Source organism: Narcine bancroftii, chromosome 7, assembly GCF_036971445.1.
Source record: "Narcine bancroftii isolate sNarBan1 chromosome 7, sNarBan1.hap1, whole genome shotgun sequence".
Taxonomy (NCBI): Eukaryota; Metazoa; Chordata; class Chondrichthyes; order Torpediniformes; family Narcinidae; genus Narcine; species Narcine bancroftii.
Genome location: NC_091475.1, coordinates 212866193 through 212891713, shown reverse-complemented (window position 1 = coordinate 212891713; position 25521 = coordinate 212866193). Strand labels below are relative to the sequence as shown.

Below are 25521 nucleotides of genomic sequence, written 5' to 3'. Positions count from 1 at the left end.
AGTAAAATTTTTGAGATACTCGACAGGATAAAATATACTGGAACGGGCAAAGAATAAAGTTAGAGAAGATAATAAACCATTGGAATACAAGGGTCAAAAAATATTTTTTTTACCCAGACATAAGTTTTGAACTCTTAAAGAGGAGGAAGAAGTTTAATACAGCGAAATCAACTTTATGGAAAAAAGGTTACAAATTCATATTAAGATAACCAGCCGTGCTTAAACTATTTATACCCGGAGAGGAAAAAAAGTGTTAAAAAAGTGTTTTCTGGAGAGGGCTGGGTGGAGGGGGAATAACCATCACTGCAAAATCAGTTGACGCTGCGAACAAGATCACAATCCAAATGAAAAGGGGAGTTGTGGTTGCCCGGCAAAGGGTATGGGGCAACTCAGAGGGGAGCGGGGGGGATCTTTTGGGGTTAAGGTATTAGTGGATGTGGGAACTGCGAGGGTTCTTTATGTCTTAAATGTGTTGTCGTACATTAAGTGTAATAAGAGAAAACTAAGAGATGAAAAGGGGGAAAAGGGGGATGCAGGTGGCAAAGAGGTGCATGCAAGATATAAAATGGCCATGTTGAACTATATGACTATAAACATTAATGGAATACATAACCAAATTAAAAGGAAGAGGCTATTAAATTTATTGAAGGAAAAGATAGATATAGCATTTGTGCAGGAAATGCATCTAACTGAAGCAGAACACAAACTAAAGAGAGACTGGGTAGGACGCATAACAGCAACATCCTACAATTCAAAAGCTAGAGGTGTAGCCATACTAGTTAACAAAAATGTACCAATCAAAATAGAGGAGGAAATAATAGATCCGCAGGGAGGTATAGTGTCAGATATACTCAGAATTTTGGAATTTGCTCAATATATACGCACCTAATGAAGAGGATCAAAAGTTTATGCAAGATATATTTTTGAAGAATGTAGATACGCAGGGGAATATATTGATAGGAGGGGATTTTAACCTTAATTTGGATCCATTGTTGGATAAAACTGGACAAAAGACAAGAAAAAGAATAAAGTAGCCAAATTTATGGTTAAATCAATGCAGGAAATGAAACTTATGGATATATGGAGGAGGCAATACCCAAGAGAGAAAGAATTTTCATATTATTCGAGTAGGCATAAAACATACTCAAGGAATGATATGTTTTTGTTGTCGGCCCATATTCAAGGGAGAGTTAGGAAAACTGAGTATAAAGCTAGATTGTTATCTGATCATTCACCCCTATTATTAGTAATAGAACTGGAGGACATCCCACCAAGAGCATACAGATGGAAGTTAAACTCCATGCTACTTAAAAGGCAAGAATTTAGAGAGTTTATTGAATGCCAAATTAAAATATATTTTGAAATAAACACAGGATCAGTGAAAGACAAATTTATATTATGGGATGCAATGAAAGCCTTCATTAGAGGGCAGATAATAAATTATGTGACTAAAATGAAAAAGGATTACAATCGGGAAATAGAGCAGTTGGAAAGGGAGATAGTAAGTACAGAAAAGGAATTAGTAAAAAGGGATGATATCACAAAAAGGAGAGAATTGACAGACAAAGAGAGAGAAGAAACACAAAACTTGCCAGATTCATGTAAGACAGCAATAATTACAGTAATACCAAAGACGGGGAAAGATCCACTAACACCAGCATCATATAGACCAATATCTCTACTTAATTCAGATTATAGGATAATAGCAAAATTATTAGCAAACAGATTGGCCGATTGTGTACCTAAAATAGTAAAACAAGATCAAACTGGATTTATTAAGAAAAGACGAACAGCGGATAATGTCTGCAAAATTATTAATCTAATCCACGCAGTTCAAGGAAATAAACTAACAGTGACTGTTGCTCTAGACGCAGAAAAAGCCTTTGACAGAGTAGAGTGGAATTACTTATTTAAAGTATTACAGAAATTCAATCTACCAGAAAAAATATATAAACTGGATTAAAGCATTGTATAATGGACCATTGGAGAAGGTAACAGTAAATGGATTTGTATCGATTCACTTTAAATTAAGTAGGTCAACTAGACAAGTTCGCCTTGGCAGACTGATAAGAATAGAAAATAAAATAAAAGGGATAAAAATAAAGGAGGAGTACAAAATCAGCTTATTTGCAGATGACATCATAGTATAACTAACAGAACCAGAGGTATCAGTAAAAGAATTACGTAAGAAATTGAAGGAATATGGAGAAATATCGGGGTACAAGATCAACGCAAATAAAAGTGAAGTGATGTCAATGAGTAATGCAGACTATACAGAATTTAAAAAAGAATCACCATTTAAATGGCAAACACAAGCAATCTGATACCTAGGGATCAGGTTAGATAATAATTTAAGCCACTTGTACAAACTAAATTATTAGCCACAAATAAAGAAATTGCAGGAAGACTTAGAACATTGGAAAGAATTACCGCTAACGTAGATAGGGAGGGTAAACTCCATTAAAATTAATGTGTTCCCAAGGATACATACTTATTTCAAACATTACCAATTCCCTTAACAGAAGAATTCTTTAAGGGACTAAAGAAAATAATAAGGAAATTCTTGTGGAAAGGAAGGAATCCAAGGGTAGCGTTAGATAAATTAGCAGAGAGGTATAATCAAGGTGGCTTACAGTTACCAAATTTTAGAAATTATTATAGAGCCGCACAATTAAGGTATTGATCAGATTTTTATCAGACAAGGGAAAAACCAGACTGGACTAAGATAGAACTAGATAAAATAGGGGAGAAGGTACCGGAACATATACTTTATAAGTGGGATGAAAAGCTGGGGCAATATAAAAGCTCACCAGTATTGCATCATTTACTTAATACATGGAAGAAGATTCACTTAGAAAGGAAAAAAATGAATATTCAAATACCAAAATTACTATTGACGCAAAATCTGCTAATCCCTTTTACAATAGATAACCTTTCCTTTAGAGAATGGGAGAAAAAAGGGATCAAAAGAATAGAAAATTGTTTTCTTGGAAATAACATTAACATTTGAACAGTTGAAGTACAAATATGGAATAACTCATGGTACAATGTTTGCATATCATCAATTGAAAGCTTATTTAAAGGATAAATTGGGAAACAGCTTGAGATCACCTGAAGGAAGCAGCTTTGAATATGTGATTACAGACACAATGATAATTAAAAGATTTATAACCAACATGTACATTAAGCTGCAAGACAAGGAAAATGATGAAATAAACTATAAACCCAAGCAGAAGTGGGAAAAGGATCTAAACATAAAGATAAAAAATGATGTATGGGAAAAGTTATGTTCTGGAACTATGAAGAATACAATAAACACAAGGTTACGCATGATACAGTATAATTGGTTACACAGAGTATATATCACTGCTCAAAAATTTTAAAAATGGGATTCAACATTATTGGATAGACGTTTTTGCTGTAAGAAGGAAACGGGAACAACATTACATGCAACTTGGGCATGGGAGAAAGTAAATTCATTTTGGGAAGAATTAAATCAGATACTAAATAAAATTACAAAAAATAACATACCAAAAGAACCAGAGATATTTCTTTTAAGTAACATAAGTAGTAGAGAATTAGGCCTCAAATTGGAAAAAGTGCAAAAAAAAAAATTCATTATGATAGCTTTAGCAATAGCAAAAAAATGTATAATGTCAACTCAAAAATGGTACATGGAAATGAATAAATGTATTCCATTGGAAAAAATAACGTACAATTTAAAAAATAAAGTCACAATGTTTGAACAAATTTGGGAACCGTACATGGAACATATCAGAGAGAGCTTGCCTCGGACCTCCATTCCCTAAAATGAGAATGAAAATGATAAGACAAAATGATTAGAATCAGTGTGTAATAAATAGATGACACATTTTTCTTGTTTATTTTTCTCTGGGTCAAAATATTGTTTTATGGTTTTATTGTGTATGTTGAATATTTATGGGTTTTGGAGGGGGGTGGGTAGAGGGGAGGGAGGGAAAGTGGGGGGGGGGGGGGGAAGAAAAGACCACTGTGTAAATTTAATGAGATACGTTTGTACATATTTTGGATGATATGGTTCACAATGTGAAAAATAAAAAATTATAAAAAAAAAGGCCGCAAGCCTGAAATGTCAGCAATATACCTTTATTTCCCATGGATGCTGCAAGACCAACTGGGTTCCTCCAGCATTTTGGTATATTTTTACTACATTCACAGCGTTTGCAGACTTTTGTGTTTCAATCTATTAATTTAAACTGTTCTGCATTAAACTTTATTTGTGCATTGGCATGGCATAAACTCATGGACATAAAGATCAGTGAAAAATTGAATGAGATTATTGAACTTCCCACCAGTAACGCAACAAGGGCAAGATCCTGGAGAGTGTCGTGGAACAGAGAGACCCAGGGCTAAGAGTACCTGGTTCCTTGAAAGTGGCAAATCAAATATACAGGGTGTTGAAGAAAGCATCTGCTTTCACCAGCTATGGCTCGGAGTATAGGAGATGGGGCATTCAAATCAAGGTTATTGTCATCTGATTGTACAAATACAACCTGACGAAACAGCATGCTCCAATCCTCAGTGGAAAACATGCAGTCACACAACCAATGTAACTCACATACAGACAAATAATACATATGCAGGGCAAGTATTTTATCTGAAAATAAATAGGCTTTGTACAAATGAGAGTCTTGGACTGTTAGTGTGAGCAGTTCCTTTGGTCATTCAGTGTTCTCACTGCCCTTGGGAAGAAGCTGATCCTCAGCCTGGTGGGGCTGGCTCTGAAACTCCTGTCTCTTCCCCAATGGGAGCAGCTGAAAGATGCTGCGTGCAGGGTGGAAGGGGTCCTCTTCAGACAATCCCGGTAGATCATGTCGATAGGGAGCAGGGAGACTCCAGAGATTTTTTTCTGCCTCTCTTATGATCTTGTGGATTGACCTCTGATCCATTTCTTTTTAGCACCATACCACACTCCGATGCATCTGGCCAGAACACTCTTGATAGAGTTCCCATAGAAGGTTGACATAATGGGGGCCTGGAAGCCTTGCCGCTTCAGTCTTCTCAGGAAGTGCAGTTGTACCTTCCTGACAAGTGAGATGTTGCGTGTCCACTAGTTAAGGGAACTCCAAGGAGCATGGTGCTCTCCACTACAGAGTTGATGTGAAGTTTGAGTGCAGTCGTTCCTGGTCCTCCTGAAGTCCTTCATCTTGTCCACACTGAGACTCAGGTTGTTACTCTTGTACCATTTCATAAGATTTTCTACCTCTTTGCTCCATGTTATGCTCCAACTGTACAAGATGATGGTGAGAGAACTTTGGAGCATTGTGTGCAGTTGTCGTCCAGCCAAAGGTATAATTGAGCTGGAAAGAATGCAGAAAAGATTCCCAAGGACGTAAGGACTGGAGGACTTGAGTCCTAATGAAGCTGGGGACTATTTTCTTTGGACCTAGGAGATTAAGGAGTAACATTATAGGAAGTTTATAAACTCATGGGGAGCATATAAAAGGGGAATAATTAGTCTTTTTTTTCCCTAGAGTAGGGGAAATTAAAACTAGAGGCCATGAATTTAAGGCTAGAGGAGAAAGATTGAAGAGGTACCTGAGGGGCACTTTTATGACACGGTGGGTAGTGGGTATGTGGAACGAGATTCCAGAGGAAGTGGCAGAAGAGGGGATTATTAGGTTGTTTAAAAGGTATTTAGACAAGTATATGGATAGGAAAAGTTGAATGCGATAGGGTGCAAATGTAGGTGAATGGGACCAGCTAAGGTAGATAACTTGGTTGGCTGTGGACTTACCATTGAAGGGCCTGTTTCTGCTCTGTATAACTCTACAAAGGCTCAGTTGCTTTAACGGAAACAAAGGATACATGGACAGTGCAAGGATGTGGAACCGAGTCAGTAACAGAAGATGAGCCATGATCTGACCAAATGAATATCAGGCCTCAGCAGCTCTCGCTTTTTATCAGGATGCTGAGGCCTGATCATGGCTTGTTGCTACTGATTACAGTCACATGTATAAACCCACACATATAAATACACGTAGGTGACTGAAGCATCAGTGTGGAACCAGTGATCACAATTCTAGACCGATACACTTTGCGGGCCTTTATGGCAGACAAAAGTCAACGGATATCTGGTTTATTACATTTTTTGCATTATTACGTGACAATAAAAGGAACCTTTAAAGAGATAGGACTATAACGTGTATCAGTTCTAAATTGAGGCAAGCCCATTTCTGTGTTGTGTCATTCTATAAACTGACATGTTCATTGGACAGGATCTTGCATAGGTTGATGGGGAGAGGCTGTTAACGGGAGGTCCAATAGTACAAGAATACAAGGAGCAGAAGAAGCCCATATGGATCATCAATTAGCTCTGTAAGAGGTCTCAGTCGTCATGAATAAATTGCTCCAAGAGGCCCGTTTCTGTGTGTTATACAATTCGATAACCTACATGTGAACATTTCATAATTTGAAAGATCCATGAAGGCATCATGATAGTAAAACCACAGCGCTAGAGAAACTCAGCAGATCAAACAGTGTACTTTATATAGCAAAGATACATACCAAACACTTCGGGCTTGAGTCCTTCATCAAGGTATCCAAACAAAATGGTGTGGGGGAACAGTAGGGGATGGAGCATGGAGGTAATAGGTGGAAAAGGGAGGGAGAGCACAGCAGCAAGCAAAGAGAGGAGAGATGGCTCTGTGAATAAAGAGGGAAGGGGTGGAGAGCTGGAAGAAAGAATGGGAAGGGAGGGAGAATGGAGAGTAGCCTTGCAGAAAATGGAGAAGCCAATGTTAATGCCATCTGCTTAGAGAGTGCCCAAATGGAATATCAAGTTTTGTTCCTCCAATGTATGGGTGGTCTTGGTGGAATAGTACAAGAGGCTAAGGACAGATACGTGAGCAGGGGACTGGGGCGCAGAGTTGAAATGGGTGGCCACTGGGAGATCCCGGTCACTGATGCAGACAGAAGGAAGGTGCTCAGCAGAAAGGTAGACAGCATGGTTGAGAAGACACAAGGGATAATGGCCGCCTTTAGTTGAGGCACCGTGAATAGGAGGCTACAAAAGATGTCAGACCTCGGCAGGAGTAATGCCTGCAGTTCTGGATACCGCACTGCAGGGTATGCAATATCACTGGAGTTGGTGCAGAGGAGAAATTCACCAGGGTGCTGCCTGGTAATGGAGGGTCTTAGTTAGGAGGAGAGTTTGGAGTGGCTCCATTGAGTGGAGGAAACTAAGAGGACAAAAGTTCATGGAGAGATACAGCATGGAAATAGCCCCTTTGGCCCAATAGGTTCATGCCAACCACAAACCACTTTTTTTTTTTTTTTTTTTTTACACTAATCCTACCTGAACCCATTTTATTTTCCTCACATTCTTATCAATTTCCACAGCTTCTTCCATTTATTGACACAACTGGGGCAATTGACCAAGTGGTTTGGGGGAGGAAACCAGATCACCCAGGGAAAAGCACAGAATCACAGGGAATCTTGATTATTTCTTATCCATTTTATATTCAACATTAATTTTGGTTATATTATGAGGAATGGATTAACTGTTAACTCAATATAATCATAGAATTCGACGTTTTGAGTGGGATAAGTACAGTAAATAATTATCTTTCTACTTCTGATTCACAATTTTTGTGTGATTTGTATATGATATGATTTATGTTACTTTTTTTCCATTAAACTCAAAAATATTTTAAAAAGCAAATCTGATTGAGATGGTTAAGGTGTATAAACAGGAGGGATATAGATAAGGTAGACTGCAGATTCATAGAACATTATAGCACAGATCAGGCCCTTCAGCCCACAATGTGCCCACCAAAAAAAATCTAAATCCTCCTTACCTCATAACCCTCTTTTTTTTCATCCGTGTGCCTGACTAGAGTCTCTTAAATACCCCTAATGTTCCAGCCTCCACCACAATCCCAGGCTAGGTATTCCAGGCACCCACAACTCACTGTATAAAAAAAAAATTACTCCTAACTTCTCCCCTAAACTCCCCCCCCTTCACTTTGTACAGACATCCTCTGGTGTTTGCTATTCTAGCTCTGGGAAAAAGGTGCTGACTATCTACCTTATCTATGCCTCTCATAATCTTGTAGGCCTCTATTAAGCCACTCATCATCCCGCTTTGCTCCAAAGAGAAAAGCCCCAGCTCTGCCAACCTTGCCTCATAAGACACATTTTCTAATCCAGGTAACATCCTGGTAAATCTCTTATATAACCTCTCCACAGCTTCCATATCTTTCCTGTAAAGAGATGACCAGAACTGAACACAGTATTCTAAGTGAGGTCTCACCTGAGATTTAGAGTTGCAACATTATCTCACGACTCCTGAACTCAATCCCCTAAATGATGAAGCCTCTTAACTGTCGTTTCAACCTCTGTGGCAATCTTGAGAAGTACATGGATTTGGACCCCAAGGTCCCTCTGTTCATCCACACTGTTAAGTATTTCATCATTTTCACTTGTAAAATTGTTAAATATGAGAGCGCATACTTGAAGGAGAGGGGCGAAATTTTCAAAGATTTTTAGTATAGATATGGAGGTGTGCAGTGAACTGGAATTCACTGGTAGTGTGTGGTGCTGATGTCCGGCTCCACCCCCACCTGCTCACATATAACCCTGGTTTCCCGCCTAAACCCAGAACCTTTTTGAAGATGACTGTGAAACCCTACCCCTAATAAAAGCTAATAAAAGCTTGGGAGCTTTTATTCACACTACAAGGTGCGAGGAATGGGTGCCATAGGATGTGATAGAAACAAATATGACTGTAAAATTTACAAGGCATTTAGGCAGATACAAGGAGGAATTGGAGAGATTACGGACAACATGCAGGCTGATGGGATTAATTTAAATTGGTATTATAGTTGGCAAAGGACATCATGGGATGAAGGACCTGTTCCTATTCAACCCAAGGAGGAGATAAAACTAGAGGATGTAAATTTAGGGAAAGGGGTAAGAGATTTTGAGGAAGACATAGTGCTTTCAGAGAGGGATGAGCACCTGGAGGTGTCTAGACAACCTCTATGCATTAAAGGTTACAAGTCTCAAGATGGAAAATGGGATTAATAGTGATGGGAGGCTTCTGGTCATTATGGATGCGAAGAGCAAAATGTCTGTTTCTATGCTGTGCGATTCTGACTGTCAAATTGATCAAGGACTCGTGTTTCAGTGACCAACAGTATGTAAATTTAAAAAAGGAAACCAGTAGAAACAGGAAGCCAGTGTTTTTGGTAAAAGAGTCCTGTCGACTGTCCATTTCTCTCCAAGAACAGCTGCCTTATTGTTTGCTCAAGGTTCCAGCACCCGTAATTCTTGTATTTATCTATTTTCTCTGGACTAATCCATTCCTACACCCATTAAAATGTTGACTCCTCTTGTGGGAGGGACATCACACAATTTTTTTCATTTGTGATTTGAAAATAAGAAATTATCCTTTAAACCTAAATCAATTAGTGATTGCATATTCCCTAATAAAAATATATTAGGATCTAATACAAGACAGATATTATATAAACTATTAAGTATAGATTGAATACCTTTCCAAAACTGTTGCAATCGATCACAAAGCCAGACAGTGTGCAAAAAAGTATTAGCCGTCTGGTCACAACGAAAACAGCAATCCGACTTACTAAGGCCAAACTTTTTTAGTTTCTCCAGTGTTAAATATAACTGATGTATAAAATTATAATTAATCATCGCTAATCTAGCATTAATTAATTTCTGAATACTATTCTGACATTTTTCCATCCAGGCTTCTTCAGCCATTGTAAAACCTAAATCTTTTTCCCATTTCAATTTATCTTTATCCCAATCTTTTTTTACTTTCTGTTTCTTGTAAAATACAATACAAATCAGATATATATCCCTTTTTTGGTATTGAAAGTACATATTCCTCAAAATTAGAATCAGGCAGTAAGATCATATGACGACCACATATCTGTTTTACAAAAGATCTTAATTGATAATACACAAATACAGAATTTCCACTAATACCAAATTTCCTTTGTAATTCATCAAAAGAACAAAAACATCCCTCAGAAAAACAATCAGATAAGTTTTTTTATTCCCTTCCTTTCCCACTGTTTCAAGGTGATATTGGAGACTGTAAAAGGAACAAGTTGATTATTATATAATGGCAATCGACCAAACCATTTATTTTTGAGTCCCAATTTGTTAAGTTTACTTGTCCATAAATTCAATAAATGCTTCAATATTGGTACATCATAAGTTCGTAATAAATTTTTATTCCATCGAAACAAAAACTCATGAGGAGATTTTTCTAAAATAACCGCCATTTCTACCTTTGCCCAACTGGGCAGATCATCCATATTCATTAATGCACTAAGAAATTTAAATTGAGCTGCTTCATAATAATGCTGAAAATTCGGTAATCTTAAACCTCCAAATTTCCTTTATCTATTAAATTTCCTTTATCTATTTAGCTTTAGCTGTGGCCAAGAAATGTATAGCACTTACTTGGAAAGATAGAAATATATTAACTTTAGATAGGTGGCATTTGGAGATGAAATCCTGTTTGACCATGGAAAGGAGATCTTTTTCAGTTCAGGATAGGATATCTTTTTATAGGTCAAAGTGGACTCCGTTTGTTAAATATATGCATTTAAGTTTGCTTTAAATATGTTTTTAAGTGTGATATTTTAGTATTGATAACTTTTTTTGTTAGTATCTTTACTTGTCATGTTTTATCTTTTTTTTGTAAGTGGGCTTTTTTTTCTTGTATATAATATTGTTTATTTTATTAACTCCACTCTTTATTGGGGGGGTTAGACTAATTTTAAGTTAAGTTATTAATGTTGTGTAATAATTATTGGGGGGGTTAGTTTATTTAGTTTACTGATGTGGCACTGTAATTTTATTATCTTATTTTTATTTTTTTTAAATGTAATCTTCTATTTTATTCATGTTATAAAATCTTAAATAAAGTTTAAAAAAAAATGAAAATAAGAGATGCACAATTTCGTGCAGGGAACAAGATCTGCAAAGAGCTTGACATGAGCTTCGTCTGATTAGGGGCCTTCAGAAGCTGCAGCAGCAATGTCATTGAAGTAAAACACGAAAGTCTGTAGTCACGATTGTTGAAGTAAAAACAAAATGCTGGAGGAACTCAGCAGGTCAAACAGTCAGGCTCCTGCTTACATTTTGCTCATACTTTGATGAAGGGCTCAGCCCCAAAACGTTGGTTCTGTATCTTTATCTTTGCTACGTGAAGTACATTGTTTGACCTACTGAGTTTCTCCAGCGTTGTGTTTTCACAAAGTTAGTGAGCTGGGAGATGACAATGCTGGGTTTTTTTTTTGCAGGTTCAGGAGTTCTTGTTGAGTGAGAGGTACATATCAGAGTCGGGCAAAAGCAGGTCTGTGATGGACAAACAGCTAACCAATCATTGAAAATCTCCTGCTCTTCCCTCATGCCCCTGCATGGATTTACAAAATAGATTGTGTTAGGAACCCTACCTGAGTGGACTGTATGATTGTCAAATCATTAATGCATGAAAACCCTGCGCCCATGGCCGATCGAAGCCCTGCAGTACCAAATGTCATTCTGTAACACAGCCGTTCACGCAGTTCCTCCCTCTTTCCTTCGCGTTGCAGCTTCACAATCTCAGCTTTAGTCTTGGGATTCTATGAACAATGTAAGAATTGATTTTAAAAATGTTGTAAAATGACAGCTGGCAAAAATCCTCTCTCCGCTAACAACAATCAATGAATTAGATCCTTCACCTGGTCACCACTATTCAACATTATAATCATAGAGATTGCTGAGAGTTTATCCAGAATTACCAAGAACAGGCACGTGGTGCCAATTTAATCTGCAATTTGCCTGCATCCTTTCCATTTCTGTTAGTTAATCTGCCTGCTAATTACTTCAAACATTGAGAAATATCTGTTTTACTGTGCAGGTATATACTTGTGTAATAATCAATCCTGTGTAATAGTGGACCCCACCTCCTATTTTTTGGCTCTGACCGCCCGCCCATCCGAGCTCCCCATGCCACAACCACAGATCCTAGTCCTGGCCACTTGCCCACTGGAGCTCCTGACTGTGGACCCTCGCCCTGGCCGTCCGCCCACCAGAGCTCTCGAAGCCCCAGCCTCAGACTTTCTCCAAGGCCACGGCTGTCCAACAATCGAGCTCCCAAAACCCCGAATGCAGACTTATCACCTGGTCCCAAACACCCAAGCTCCCAATGCCTTGTAAAAGTTGACCTCCACCCAAATTCAAACTGAAAAACTGGTCCAAAAAACTCACTATGACATGAGTATATACAATAACTATCTCCCTGGCAGTGAAAGTCAACTCCACACAATTACCAACTCTGTATAAAAGATTCCCCTCCCACCAGTATGAGACATATCCACCTTGGGAGAAGGAATCTGTCTACCCAGATGCTTCTCATAAATATTTTCAACTATCAGACCACCAAGCCTGAGAAAACAACCCAAGTTTGACTAACCTCTGCTCATAGCTATCAAGTCAAGTTGAGTTTATTGTCAACTGATGGTACAAGTACAACCTGATGAAACAGCATCTCCGGTCCTCGGTGCAAAACATGCAGACACACAACCAGACAGAACACACATACAGGACAAATAGTCCATACATACAAATAATTATATAAATATGGTTTCGTGAATATGAGAGTCTCGGGTGGTCAGTGCGAGCAGTTCCTTTGGTCGTTCAGTATTCTCACTGCCCAAGGGAAGGAGCTGTTCCTCAGCCTGGAGGTGCTGGCTCTGATCCTCCTGGATCTCTTCCCTGCCAGGAGCAGCTAAAAGGCCCTGTGTGCAGGGTGGAAGGGGTCCTCAATGATTTTGCACACCTTCTACAGACAACAATCCTGGTAGATCATGTTGATGGAGAGGGGGAGACCACAGTGATCCTCTTTATCTCTTTTATGGTCCTGTGGATTGAGCTCCAATCCATTTCTTTGCAGCAATCGTACCACACTGTGATGTAGCCAGCCAGGACACTCTCAATGGGGCTACTATAGAAGGTTGACATGATGGTAGGCGGTAGCCTTGCCCTGCTTCAGTCTTCTCAAGAAAGAAATGTTGAGTCTCCACGATAGGTCACGATAGTCTATAATCCAGGCAACATCCTGATAAAACTCTTTGTTGTCCTCTTCCATGTCTCTACATCCTTCCTGAGGTGATCAGAACTGCACACAACACTCCAGATTTGACCTAACCCATGTTTTATACAGTTGCAACACTAGATCCTAACTTCCATACAAATTACTCCAAATGAGCACTTTCTTTACCAGCCTAACTACTGGTGTGTGCAACTTTCAGGGAGTCATGCTCTTCCATACAAAATCCCTCTCCACCATTCGTCCTGCCATTTACTGAATGCCTTTTCTTTTTACATTTGACCTCCCAAAATGGAACATTTCGCAGGATTAAATCATCTGTATTTCTCAGTTCATCCTTCTATCCAGTGTATTATCTGCACTGCCCTTTGACAACCTACCAACCACTCCAACAATTTTTGTGTCACCTATAAACTTGTTTCTCAGCCCACCTACATTTTATATTGGTTTAAGCATTTCAACTCTCCATCAAAGACAGCTTGGAAAAGAGACAGAAAAGCAGATACACCCAGATCAAGAAACGAGTCATCCTTACAAGAGAAGAGGTTAGCTGTCAAGACAAAAAAAAAGTTGTTTAAAAATTGCCCTTTACATACATAAAACAACAAAACTGATAAAAGTGGAAACTTAGACGGTAAGTCCACACCTCAATGCATAATCTCAGGAAACAAATTCCCATGAATTACACTGCAGCTGACAATAGTACCAACTCATTCTCCTAATCTCCGCCACCAAGAACACAAGACAGGGGCTGGCAGGAATGATGTGACCAGACAAAACTTCCTGATGGGCTCCACAAGGTCAGCCCATGCTTTAAGAAGCCAGAGTCTCAGCAGCCTTTAATTGTCCATTTTAATAAAACCTATCGACCTCAATGTGCACAATTTTAAATGTCATGTAAATATAGTTATTTTTCTAAAATACTACAATGGTTGTGTCTTGGGCATTGAAGCTGAGCAAACAATATTTTATTTTCTCAAATGGGTGGCCATTGTCAAGTTTAGCATCAGCCCTACTCCTGGGACCAATGTCCTCGAGGTTAGCTTACAATCTCTGTAAGTTCCACTGGGCGACATAGTGACAAAAAGAGATTGGTGGTCCCCTTTTATAGTAGTTCAAGCCGTTTAACAGGCTATTGAAAGTTTGCACGCATTTGTCAAAGACTCAACAGAAATAGAATCCAGCATTAACATGGCCTCTAGGAATTTTGGGGCAAGGGATCCCTTGCAGACCATTGGAAACCAATAGAAATACAGACAGCCTCACCTCTCAGCATTATCACTCTGGGTTCAGGACTAAAGATGTATTATTCCCAAGACATCGTAATCTATGGATATAATTTTAAAGAAACCAAAACTGTTGTTCATTAATGAAAAAAGAGCTTCTGTTATACACAAAGTCATAGGACCACAAATTACAAGTTGCTGACATCTGAAAATAAACCCTTGCTTTTACCTCTGAGCAATCAAATGCTCAATTGATTCAACTCAAAGAGTATGATTTTTTTTAAAAAAAAGATGAGTTTTATTCACACAATTTTTCCATCATAAACTCTACATGGGATGAATTGAGACAAGTACCAGGTTTGCTGCGCTTGTTGAGTTTGAAGGTGATAGGGAACGGTCCAAGATAACAGCTAATTGTTTCTGGCTAGATGTCAACCTGGTTAAATGTTTTCCCTTCATGGCAATGCTGCCAGCCATCTGTTGCTCAGTCTCAGATAGGGGCCATAAATTATTAAAGATGAATACTGCTGGAAACAGTCTCTTTTGTACATGACAAAAGCATAGAATAAGACACCTGTCAAGCCCTTATTAAACAGGGGTTACTATTTTATAATCATTTCAGGGATTACGATCCATATTCATAAAATTGTATTTTTAAACCCAACAGTTTGTGAAGTTACAGTCATAATTTTAAAAATAAATACCAGGGGTTGTAGGTTAATTGGGTGTAAATTGGGCAGCATGGATTTGTGGGCTGAAATGGCCTGTTACTGGGCTATTTGTTTAAATTTAAAATTAAATTTAAAAAAATTAAAATAGAAAATCTGCAAATGCTGAAAATCTGTTATAAAAACTGATATTACATTTTCTGCCTTGTTAGCACAGATTATTTTTCCATTAGAAAATTAAACCTCATGCAATAAAATATAATGTTTTCAAGGTATCTTACAACAGGAATAGGTCACAGATACATCATGGTCTCATGCACTGTCAGACTAAGATCACCCATAAATGGAGAAACAATACCTCATATTCCATTCCATCTGGGCACCCTCGAACTGGACGGCATTAACATCAACCTCTGCAGTTTCCATTAGCCCCCTCCCCAATCTATCCCTATGTCTCCTTTCCCCTAGCTCTCTCTCTCTCTCTTCTCACCCCCTCCCCACCATCTCCTTTCCCCCAGCACTGCTTTCAGAGTCAAAAACCACACCCTCCCCCATTCCATTTTCATCTTTCCTCTCTCCTTCCCTCCTCTCCAGACTCAATCAACATCTTTTACCTGTTGGTCTGTGCTCCTCCCCCTGCCTTTTCTTCCCTTCTCCCCAGCCTTTTAATTCAAGCGCCTGTCTGCTTTTTACTTGTACTTCGAAGAAGGGCTCAGGCCCAAAATGTCAGTAATATATTTGACCTGGAATGGATGCTGCGAAACCTGCTGAGCCTCTCCAGCATATCTGTGTTCTTACTACAATCACAGCATCTGCAGACTTACGTGTTTCATAAGTGAAATTCATGCACATCACCAGGGAAGATAGCAAAGGAGGGTAGTATGTGGATAAATGTCAAATTATCAATAGCCATTTTGTTATTCCCATGTTAAACAAAATTGGTTGTAGACATTTCAAAGCCACTCTCAGTTCCATTCTAAATGATGGAAATGCAAAAATGTTCTCCATTATTATAACCGAAAGGTGTTATAATCCAGTAAACTTTTTATGTTTATTTTTACACAAGAAGCCCAGCAGGGAAAGCAGAGGAGCTTAGGTGTGGAGAGGGTGAAGACAATGGGATATTGGAGTCATAACAGAAACATGATTGGAGGAGGTCCAGGACTGAGAGCTCAATGTTCCAAGGTGCCATCATTATAATTTTGACAGAAAGAGTGGGAAGAGAGGCGTGTGTGAAGGGGTTGCAATATCAAAGAAGATATCACAGTAATCTTTAGAGTGGATATCGCAGAGAAATGTCATGAGTCAGTGTTGGTGGAAATCAGGAACTGGAGTAGTCACCTTGATGGGGGGGGGGGGGGTATGGCACATTTAAGTAAAAGCCTGGTTTTCTTTTACCTCACATAACATAAATATATTTTTATAACTTAGTCAGTAGGAGATAGGAGAGAAGTACAGAAGAACCAAAACTTGACTGCTTCCCAAGGTAGGGGACACATAAACAGTCTTTGGTGGGTGGGGTGGGGGGGCACATGCAGGGCATAGGCAAAAGGATGGCCACCAAACATTAAACAGAGGTTACTAGGTGCAAGAATATATGGGCCTAACAAGGGATGAAGTAGGAGGCCACATTGTTCGGCATGGTCAAGCTGGGACTGTTTCTGAGCTAGTTACATATGTCTGTATTTGGTCTCTATCCATAAATGTTTGTTTCAACATATCTGTTTAAATATTCTTTAAACTTTTTGATTGTACCTGTCTCTCCCACTCACTCTTGCAGCTTGCTCCACACATCCACAACCTCCTCACGTCCCAGTGAACCATTCCCATTTCAGATTTGTTGTCAGAGTACATATATGACTTCACATATAACCCCGAGATTCATTTTTCTGCAGGCAAAGAAGCATTACCACTTATTGGCAGTGCAAAAAAACCCAACTCAATATACACATGTAAACAAATAAAGAAATGTAAACAAGCTGACAGAAAGAGAAAACATTTTTTTAAAAGAACAAAAATAAAAGTCCTTACGAGTCCCTGTATCAACAAGGAGTTTATGGTGGAGGGGTAATGAGACGACCAGAACTGAACACCATATACCAAGTCTAACCAGTTTATAGAGCTGAAACTTTACCTCATAGTTCTCGAACTCAATCCAATGACGAATGAAGGCCAGCATGCCATAAGCTGCCTTAACCTGCGCAGCAATCTTGAGAGATCTATGGATTTTGGACCCCAGGGTTCCTTTATTCATCAAAGCATTCAAGAATCCAGCCATTAACTTCAAGTACAACCTTCAAAAATGCATCATTTCATACTTACACGATTGAACTCTATCTGCTACTTATCCACCCAACTCTGCGTCCTGCTGTAACAAATTTGCAGACGATTCCACAGTAGTTGGATTTCCTCTCCTTCAGACCACAATCAGAGTGGATTGGTAAAAATAACTCCTCTGCGATCGTCATCAGTACCAGAGCACCACAGGCAGCGTTCTTAGCCCCCTGCTCTCCTCATTTTACACTTATGACCATGTGGCTCAGTTTGACAATAACACCATCTACAAATTCGCTGATGATACCATACAGACATATGTAACTAGCTCAGAAGTGGGTTGTATAAAGGAAGGGGATGAGTCAGTATACAGGATGGAGATTGAAAACTTGGCTGAATGGTGCACCAACAACTTTGCACTCAATGTCACCAAAACCAAGGTGCTGATTGTTGGCTTCAGGAAGGGAAAACCAGAGGGAGTCAATCCAGTGATCAACGGGGGATCAGCGGTAGAGAGGGTGAGATAAGTTCTTGAGAGTCACCATCTTGGAGGATCTTTCCTGGACCCAACACACTAATTGGCATTGTGAAGAAAGCATGTTAGCGCCTCTACTTCCTCAGGAGTTTGCAGAGGTTTGGTATAATATCAGAACACCTGGGAAATTTCTACAGATATGTGGTGGAAAGTGTGCTGACCGGCTGCATCACAATCCAGTATGAGGACACCAATACCCCTAAGTGTAAATCCCTGCAAAAGGTCATGGACACAGCCCAGAATATCACAGGCAAAACCCTCCCCACCATGGAGAACATCTGCAGGGAACGTTGCCGTCAGAGAGCAGCAGCAATCATCAAGGATCCACACCACCCAGCACACACTGTTCTCGCTGCTACCGTCAGGAAAGAGGTATTGGTGCCACAAGACTCGAAACACCAGGTTCAGAACAGTTGCTCCCCCTCCACCATCAGATTCTTCAACAATAAACTCAATGAGGGATTCATTTAAGAACTCTTGTGCACTTTTTTGATTTTTACAATTCTCTCTGTATTGCATAGTTTGTTAATATTCATGATCTGTTTACAGTTCTTTACTTGTTTATATGTAAATGTTATGTAGTTTTCTTTTGCACTGCTAATAAGTGGTAATTCTGCCTCGCCCACAGGAAATCGAATCTCAGGGTTGGATGTGAAGTCATGTATGTGCTCTGACAATAAATAAATCTGAAATCCGTAATCTGAAATAACCTACGACAGCCTTCCACACTATCTACAACACCTCCAACCTTCATATCATCTGCAAATTCCTCCAATCACTGACCTCCAGGCAGAATACATTCCGTCTCCTATCCCTCCAGGCAGAATACATTCCGTCTCCTATCCCTCCAGGCAGAATACATTCCGTCTCCTATCCCTCCAGGCAGAATACATTCCGTCTCCTATCCCTCCAGGCAGAATACATTCCGTCTCCTATCCCTCCAGGCAGAATACATTCCGTCTCCTATCCCTCCAGGCAGAATACATTCCGTCTCCTATCCCTCCAGGCAGAATACATTCCGTCTCCTATCCCTCCAGGCAGAATACATTCCGTCTCCTATCCCTCCAGGCAGAATACATTCCGTCTCCTATCCCTCCAGGCAGAATACATTCCGTCTCCTATCCCTCCAGGCAGAATACATTCCGTCTCCTATCCCTCCAGGCAGAATACATTCCGTCTCCTATCCCTCCAGGCAGAATACATTCCGTCTCCTATCCCTCCAGGCAGAATACATTCCGTCTCCTATCCCTCCAGACAAGCCAATTCTGAATCCATGCTGACCTTTATAAAAATACCATGGTTTACTACAAAATCGGGACAATCAGAACAAATGTTGCTCAATTAGATACTTAATTTATTGCTTCCTCTTCTCCACATCCTTTAACACATTTATCTAATAATAGATTTTCAATTATATTGTTCATGCTTATAAATCCAAATGACACAGCATCCAGAGCCTTACGGAGTGCTGTACATTTCTACTTTCCGGTGTATAAATTCTTCCCCATTTCATTAAATAGTCCAGCACTTAACCTAATGTCAGTATCTGTTAGTCCCTCCACAACCCGAACCACAAATATCCACTTCATCCACCCAGAAGGTTATCAACAATTGCTCATCCCAACAGCACATGCACCAGTTGTCCATCCCATCAGCCCTTCCACCCCACCAGGACGAGCACCAAATACCCATCCCACCAGCCCCTCCACTCCAACAGGACCAATTGCCTATCACATCAGCCTCTCCACCCCAACACGACCCATTGTCCATCCCATCAGCCCTTCCACCCCACCAGGACAAGCACCAAATGCCCATCCCACCAGCCCCTCCACCCCAAAAGGACCAATTGCCTATCACATCAGCCTCTCCACCCCAACAGGACCCATTGTCCATCCCATCAACCCTTCCACTCCAACAGGACCAATTGCCTATCACATCAGCCTCTCCACCCCAACATGACCCATTGCCCATCCCATCAGCCCCTCCACCCCACCAGCACCAATTGTCCATTCTATTAGCCCCTCTAGCCCCTTCTCCCAAGGACTAACATCAATCACAAATGAGTAAAACACGAAAGTCTGCGGACACTGTGATTGTAGTAAAAACACACAAATGCTGAAGGATCTCAGATGATCTTGCAGCATCCACAGGAGAGAAAGATATATTGCTGACATTTTGGGCCTGAGCCCTTCTTTAAGGAAGAAGCAGAATGATCAAAAAACAGGAAATCTCAGAATGCAGATAATGGTGGCTAGGGGAGGAGTCTGGACAAACAAAAGATGTTAACTGGATATGATAAGGAGAGAGGTGAGAATTGATTATGTCTATGTGAAAGGAGACAGAGAAAAAGACAGAGCGGGGGAAGGTGACGGGGAAGAAATGGAGGGGTGGGGAGGTGGTTTAACAAAAGTCAAAGAAGATGATATTAATGCCATTCAGTTGGAGGGTGCCGAGATACAAGATGAGGTGCTGTCCCTCCAATGTGTGGGTGGTCTAAGTCTGGAAGTGCACAGAACCATGAACAGACACGTCAGCAAGAAAATGGGATGGGAAACTGAAATGGGTGGCCACTGGGAGATCCATGGTATTGCAGCGGACAGAGCTGAGGTGCTCAACGAAACAATCTCCCAGTCTGCACCCATCTCTCAAACATGGAGGAGACCACAACGGGAGCTCCGGATGCAGCAGATGTCCCCTGGTGAATCACAAGTGTACTGTTGCTTTACTTGGAAGAACTGTTTGGGCCCCGAATGGCAGTGAAGGAGGAAGTATGGGCACAAGAGGAGCAACTCCTGTGGTCACAGGGGGTAGGTGTCAAGGGGAGAGAGGAATGGATGAGGGAATCACGGAGAGAACGGACCCTCCAGAAGGCAGGGAGGGGAGGAGAGGGGAAGATAAAACATAAAACAATTCAGCACAGTACAGGCTCTTGGGCCCTCAATGTTGTGCCAACTCATATGTTTCTTCCTTAAAAAAAGTATTAAACCCTCCCTACCTTATAACCCTCAATTTTCCTTCTATCCATATGTCTAAGAGTCTCTTAAATGCCACTAAAGTTCCAGCCTCCACCACCATCCCCGACAAGGCATTCCAGGCCCCCACAACTTTTTGTGTGTGGAAAAAAAAACTTACCCCTGATGTCTCCCCTAAACTTCCCTTCCTTCACTTTGTACACATGTCCTCTGGTGTTTGCTGATCCTGCCCTGGGAAACAGGCACTGGCTGTTCACCTTATCTATGCCTCTCAGAATCTTGTAGACCTCTATCAAGTCTCCTCTCATCCCTCTATGCTCCAAAGAAAAAAGTCCCAGCTCTTCCCAATCCAGGCAACATCCTGGTAAATCTCCAAACATCCACATCCTTCCTTGAGGCAACCCAAACTGACACTATACTTTAAGTGTGCCCTCATCAGAGATTTGTAGAATTTCAACGTGACCACCCTACTCCTGAACTCAATCCCTCATTAATGAATCCAAGTGTCGCATAGGTCATCTTAACTATCTTATCAACCTATGCTGCAACCTTGAGGGATGTATGGATTTGGATCCCAAGGTCCCTCTGTTTATCCACACTCTTAAGTAACCGACCATTAACCCTGTACTCTGCCTTCTGGTTAGTCCTTCCAAAATGCATCACCTCACCCTTATGCACATTGAAATCCATCTGCCACTTTTCAGCCCAACTCTGCATCCTGTCTATATCCTCTTGTATCCTTCAGCACCATCCACAACTCCTCCAACCTTCATGTCATCCACAAACTTACTGACCCATCCTTCCACCTCTTATTCCAAGTCATTTATAAAAATTACTAAGAGCAGGGGTCCCAGAACAGATCCCTATGGACTCCACTAGTCACTGACCTCCAGGCAGAATACTTTCCTTCCACTGCTACTCTCTGCAAGCCAATTTTCTTTTAATCCACACAGCAAAAGTGTGTCTGGTGGTGGGATCACGTGGCAGGTGGCAGAAGAGGGTAAGTTGGAAGCTGGAAGGTGAGGACAAGAGAAATCCTGTCCTTGCAATAGTGCAGGTAGTGGAGGATATGCAGGTGAAGGTGATTTACACGATCTCCAGCCATTTAAAGCAGCCCACTCTCGCACTTTGTCACTCCACGGATGGAAGAAAAATGAACTGTTATGGGAAGGCTTACCAGTGGTCCTCAACCTTTTTAATTTCCACTCACATTCCAGAATCACAAATGGCAATGAGAAAGGGTGCAGAAGGGAGATCAGCTTGTTGAGTGGTGTCACAACAACCTCCTTGCAGTTGTCATGACCCCAGAGGACCCCAAAACATGAAAATAGAATCAATTTATCATTATTAACAACCCCCTTCTCATTCTAAGCGCACGTGCAGGCAATATGTGTGTAAGTTCAGAAAAGTTCCTTGGTTCACCGTCCAATCTCACTTCTCATTCCTCCAAAGTTCACTGGTTGCAGGCCATTCTTCGACTGTGCACAGAATTGAACAAGTATCAAGTGCACCAGGCTTTGGTGCTCGAAAGGTAAATGGCTACCGCTCAGGAAGGTTCCTGTCGGTTTTCAGAGAGCGATTTGTTGTTCCAGGACACCCACAACTGATGTACTTCCATCAGCCACTCCAGTGTCTCGCTGACAAAGCACGTCCTTTTCAGATGATGACCTCTTTCTTTCAGGTCACCTCCGAGTTCCTTTGTGTTTCCCTTATTCCGAGGGAAACATTAAGACAGCCAGTCTTCTCCTCTTGTGTGGACCACAAGGGCTTTGACCAGGCTGTCGTCCAAACTGGGGCTTCTCGCCAGCTTGTCCTGTTCCAGCTGGCTGTAACACTGCAAGTGATATGTGTGTGTGTCTCTCTCTCTCTCCCCCCCCCACCCCCCCAGAGAGAAAAGCGATTGGACTCTGCGTGCTTGCAAAACCACAGGACCCTCCTGCAAGAGCAAGCTCTCCTGCAGACAATGTGCCGTTCCCGCACTCTCTTTCACCTCTGGTAAACAACAATCTATTAGCGAAGTCCCTTGAGCACTCGGTCAAAGCTCTTGCAAGAGGTCATGCGAGGCCACTATGTCCAGCACGGGGCCGGGCTCGAGTCACACACCCCTTGGCCCCATTGACCTGCCCGAAACGTGTCACTCTGTTTCCCCCCCCCCCCCCCCCCGTGAACGAGACCCGACTCGTCCCGCCGCCGTTACCCATGGCAACGCATTTACCTGGTCCCACCGCAGCCACTGGCCCAGCGCCCGCTCCAGCTCCCCGTCGGGGGGCTCGGCGCTCAGCCGGTGCGGGTCCGCGTCCTGCCCGCCGTCGCCCATCTTCGCCGCGAGCCTCAGCCCGAGCGCAGCCTCTTCCTCGGCGGCGCGTCTCCTTCTCGCCCCATGACAGCTCGGGTGACGCCGGCGCGGCGACGCCTTTGTAGTTCGGGGACCGGCGGGGAAGGGGGGGGAGGCAGCGCCGCCTCCCGGCGGGCACCGCGCGCCGACTACGCCTCCCGGCGGGCACCGCGCGCCGACTACGCCTCCCGGCGGGCACCGCGCGCCGGCGACGCCGGTTACTCGGGGAACGACGCCAAGGCGCGGGGATGGAACTGAGCAGGCCGCCAAGCATTCACGGAGAGCCAAAGGCAGACGACGTCCCAGGCCCTGAGCCCTCCTCCTTCGGGCGTGTCGAGGGTGGGGTCGGGCAGACGCCCAGACGAGAAGGGCCGAGGGCTCGGAGAGGAGAAGGGAGCTCATCGCGGTGGCCACTGGGAGTTGTAGTCTCCTCCTGGGATGAACCGCGAGGGGACTTCATTACCCAGAAGGCTCCGCAGCAGCGTGGTCGAGGAGAAAGCCAGCAGGTCCAATGATGTACAGATGCAGGTCCAGTCAGTGGGGAAACTCAAGGTTATTGTCATCTGATTGTACAAGTACAACCTGAGGAAACAGCGTCCTCCGCTCCTCGCTGTGGAACACGCAGACACACAACCAGACATAGCACTCACTCAAACACAAACAATACACGTCATTTCATCCATGAGAGTCTCGGACGGTCAATGTGAGCAGTTCCTTTGGTCATTCAGCATCCTCGCTGCCCATGGCAAGGAGCTGTCCCTCAGCCTGGTGGCGCTGATACTCCCATATCTCTTCCCCGACGGGAGCGGCTGGAAGATGGTGCGCGCGGGGTTGAAGGGGACCTCACTGATTTTGCGGACCATTTTCAGATAATAACGATCCCAGTAGATCATGTCGATGGTGAGGAAGGAGACTCCAGTGACCCTCTCAGCCGCTCTTATGGTCCTGTGAGATCCACTTCTCAGCAGCCACACAGTGATGCAGTCGGTTGGAACACTCTGGATCGAGCTCTGTTAGGAGATTGACATAATGGTGGCTTGCCCGTTTCAGTCTTCTCAGGTAGTGAAGTCACTGTTTTGCCTTCCTGACAAGTGATGAGATGTTGAGTATCTACAATAGGTCACTAGTCCACGCTGCTGAAGATCCAGCTGCGCTGGGTGGGTCACGTCTCCAGAATGGAGGACCATCGCCTTCCCAAGATCGTGTTCTATGGCGAGCTCTCCACTGGCCACCGTGACAGAGGTGCACCAAAGAAAAGGTACAAGGACTGCCTAAAGAAATCTCTTGGTGCCTGCCACATTGACCACCGCCAGTGGGCTGATAACGCCTCAAACCGTGCATCTTGGCGCCTCACAGTTTGGCGGGCAGCAACCTCCTTTGAAGAAGACCGCAGAGCCCACCTCACTGACAAAAGGCAAAGGAGGAAAAACCCAACACCCAACCCCAACCCACCAATTTTCCCCTGCAACCGCTGCAATCGTGTCTGCCTGTCCCGCATCGGACTTGTCAGCCACAAACGAGCCTGCAGCTGACGTGGACATTTACCCCCTCCATAAATCTTTGTCCGCGAAGCCAAGCCAAAGTAGAAGTAGTAAAATGAACTCCATGTTCCTATATGGTGGTCTCCAATCTCTGTACTATAGAGCTATTGATGTGTAGTGGGAGGGTGGTTATTCCTGGTCCTCCTGAAGTCCAGAATCATCTCCTTAGTCCACGTTGTGACTCAGCTTATTCATCAGTGAAATTTGAAGATACACGGTGACCCTTTATGTCTTTTCATTTGATAAAAATATTTTTAATGTGATTAAATGTACTCATTCTTCCAGATGAGATGTAGTCTTACCTTTGTTTTTTGATTCATGGTATGAATCAAAAGCTACAAAATATATGTAACCCTCAGGATAAGCTGCTCAGATGTTTTTTTTCTTCTTTTTTTAAATAGAGTAGGTTGGGTGGGTTTTAAAAAATATATATATATTATGTCTTTTCTGTCTTCATCCAGTGCAATGGAGGGGGGACCAAGTTTTACTGTTTGAAGTTTTTTCTTGAGATATATATAACAATGAGATATTGTATTCAGTTTCATTCCCTTTTCTTCATTGTACTGTATTTATTATAAAAACCAATAAAAAGATTGAAAAAGAAAGAGACTCAGATTATTACTCTCACAGCATTTCATGAAATTTTCCACCTCTTCTCTGTAGTGCGACTCATTGTTGTTGCTGATGAGGCCAACTACTACTCTCAGTGAGTCAGGAAACATTCATGGGCAGAAACGGTCAAGGTTTTGTGTCTGGACACTTCACGGAATGGAAAAGATCCTGATCTGAAACTCCAATTGTCCACTTTTCTGTGCATTCCCAATCTCTCCAACCTCTCATTATTTGTTGTTTGCTCTAT

At 42.0% G+C, this 25521-nt stretch overlaps 1 protein-coding gene across 3 annotated transcripts in view; it reads right to left on the bottom strand.

The window, feature by feature from the left end:
* Positions 1–23260, bottom strand: part of pgm2l1 (phosphoglucomutase 2-like 1) — a 129573-nt gene extending 106313 nt beyond the window's left edge. The window contains exons 1-3 of one of the 3 annotated variants that reach the window (XM_069892239.1): positions 23002–23087; positions 16761–16894; positions 11475–11642 (exon numbers count right to left, since the gene is read on the bottom strand). In XM_069892239.1, the coding sequence (XP_069748340.1) occupies positions 11475–11642; positions 16761–16859 (267 nt within the window). In that variant the 5' untranslated portion in view covers positions 16860–16894; positions 23002–23087. Of the gene's footprint in view, positions 1–11474; positions 11643–16760; positions 16895–23001 lie in introns of all 3 variants that reach the window. The other 2 variants (XM_069892238.1, XM_069892240.1) reach the window with 2 other exon arrangements.
* Positions 23261–25521: the final 2261 nt, after the last annotated feature.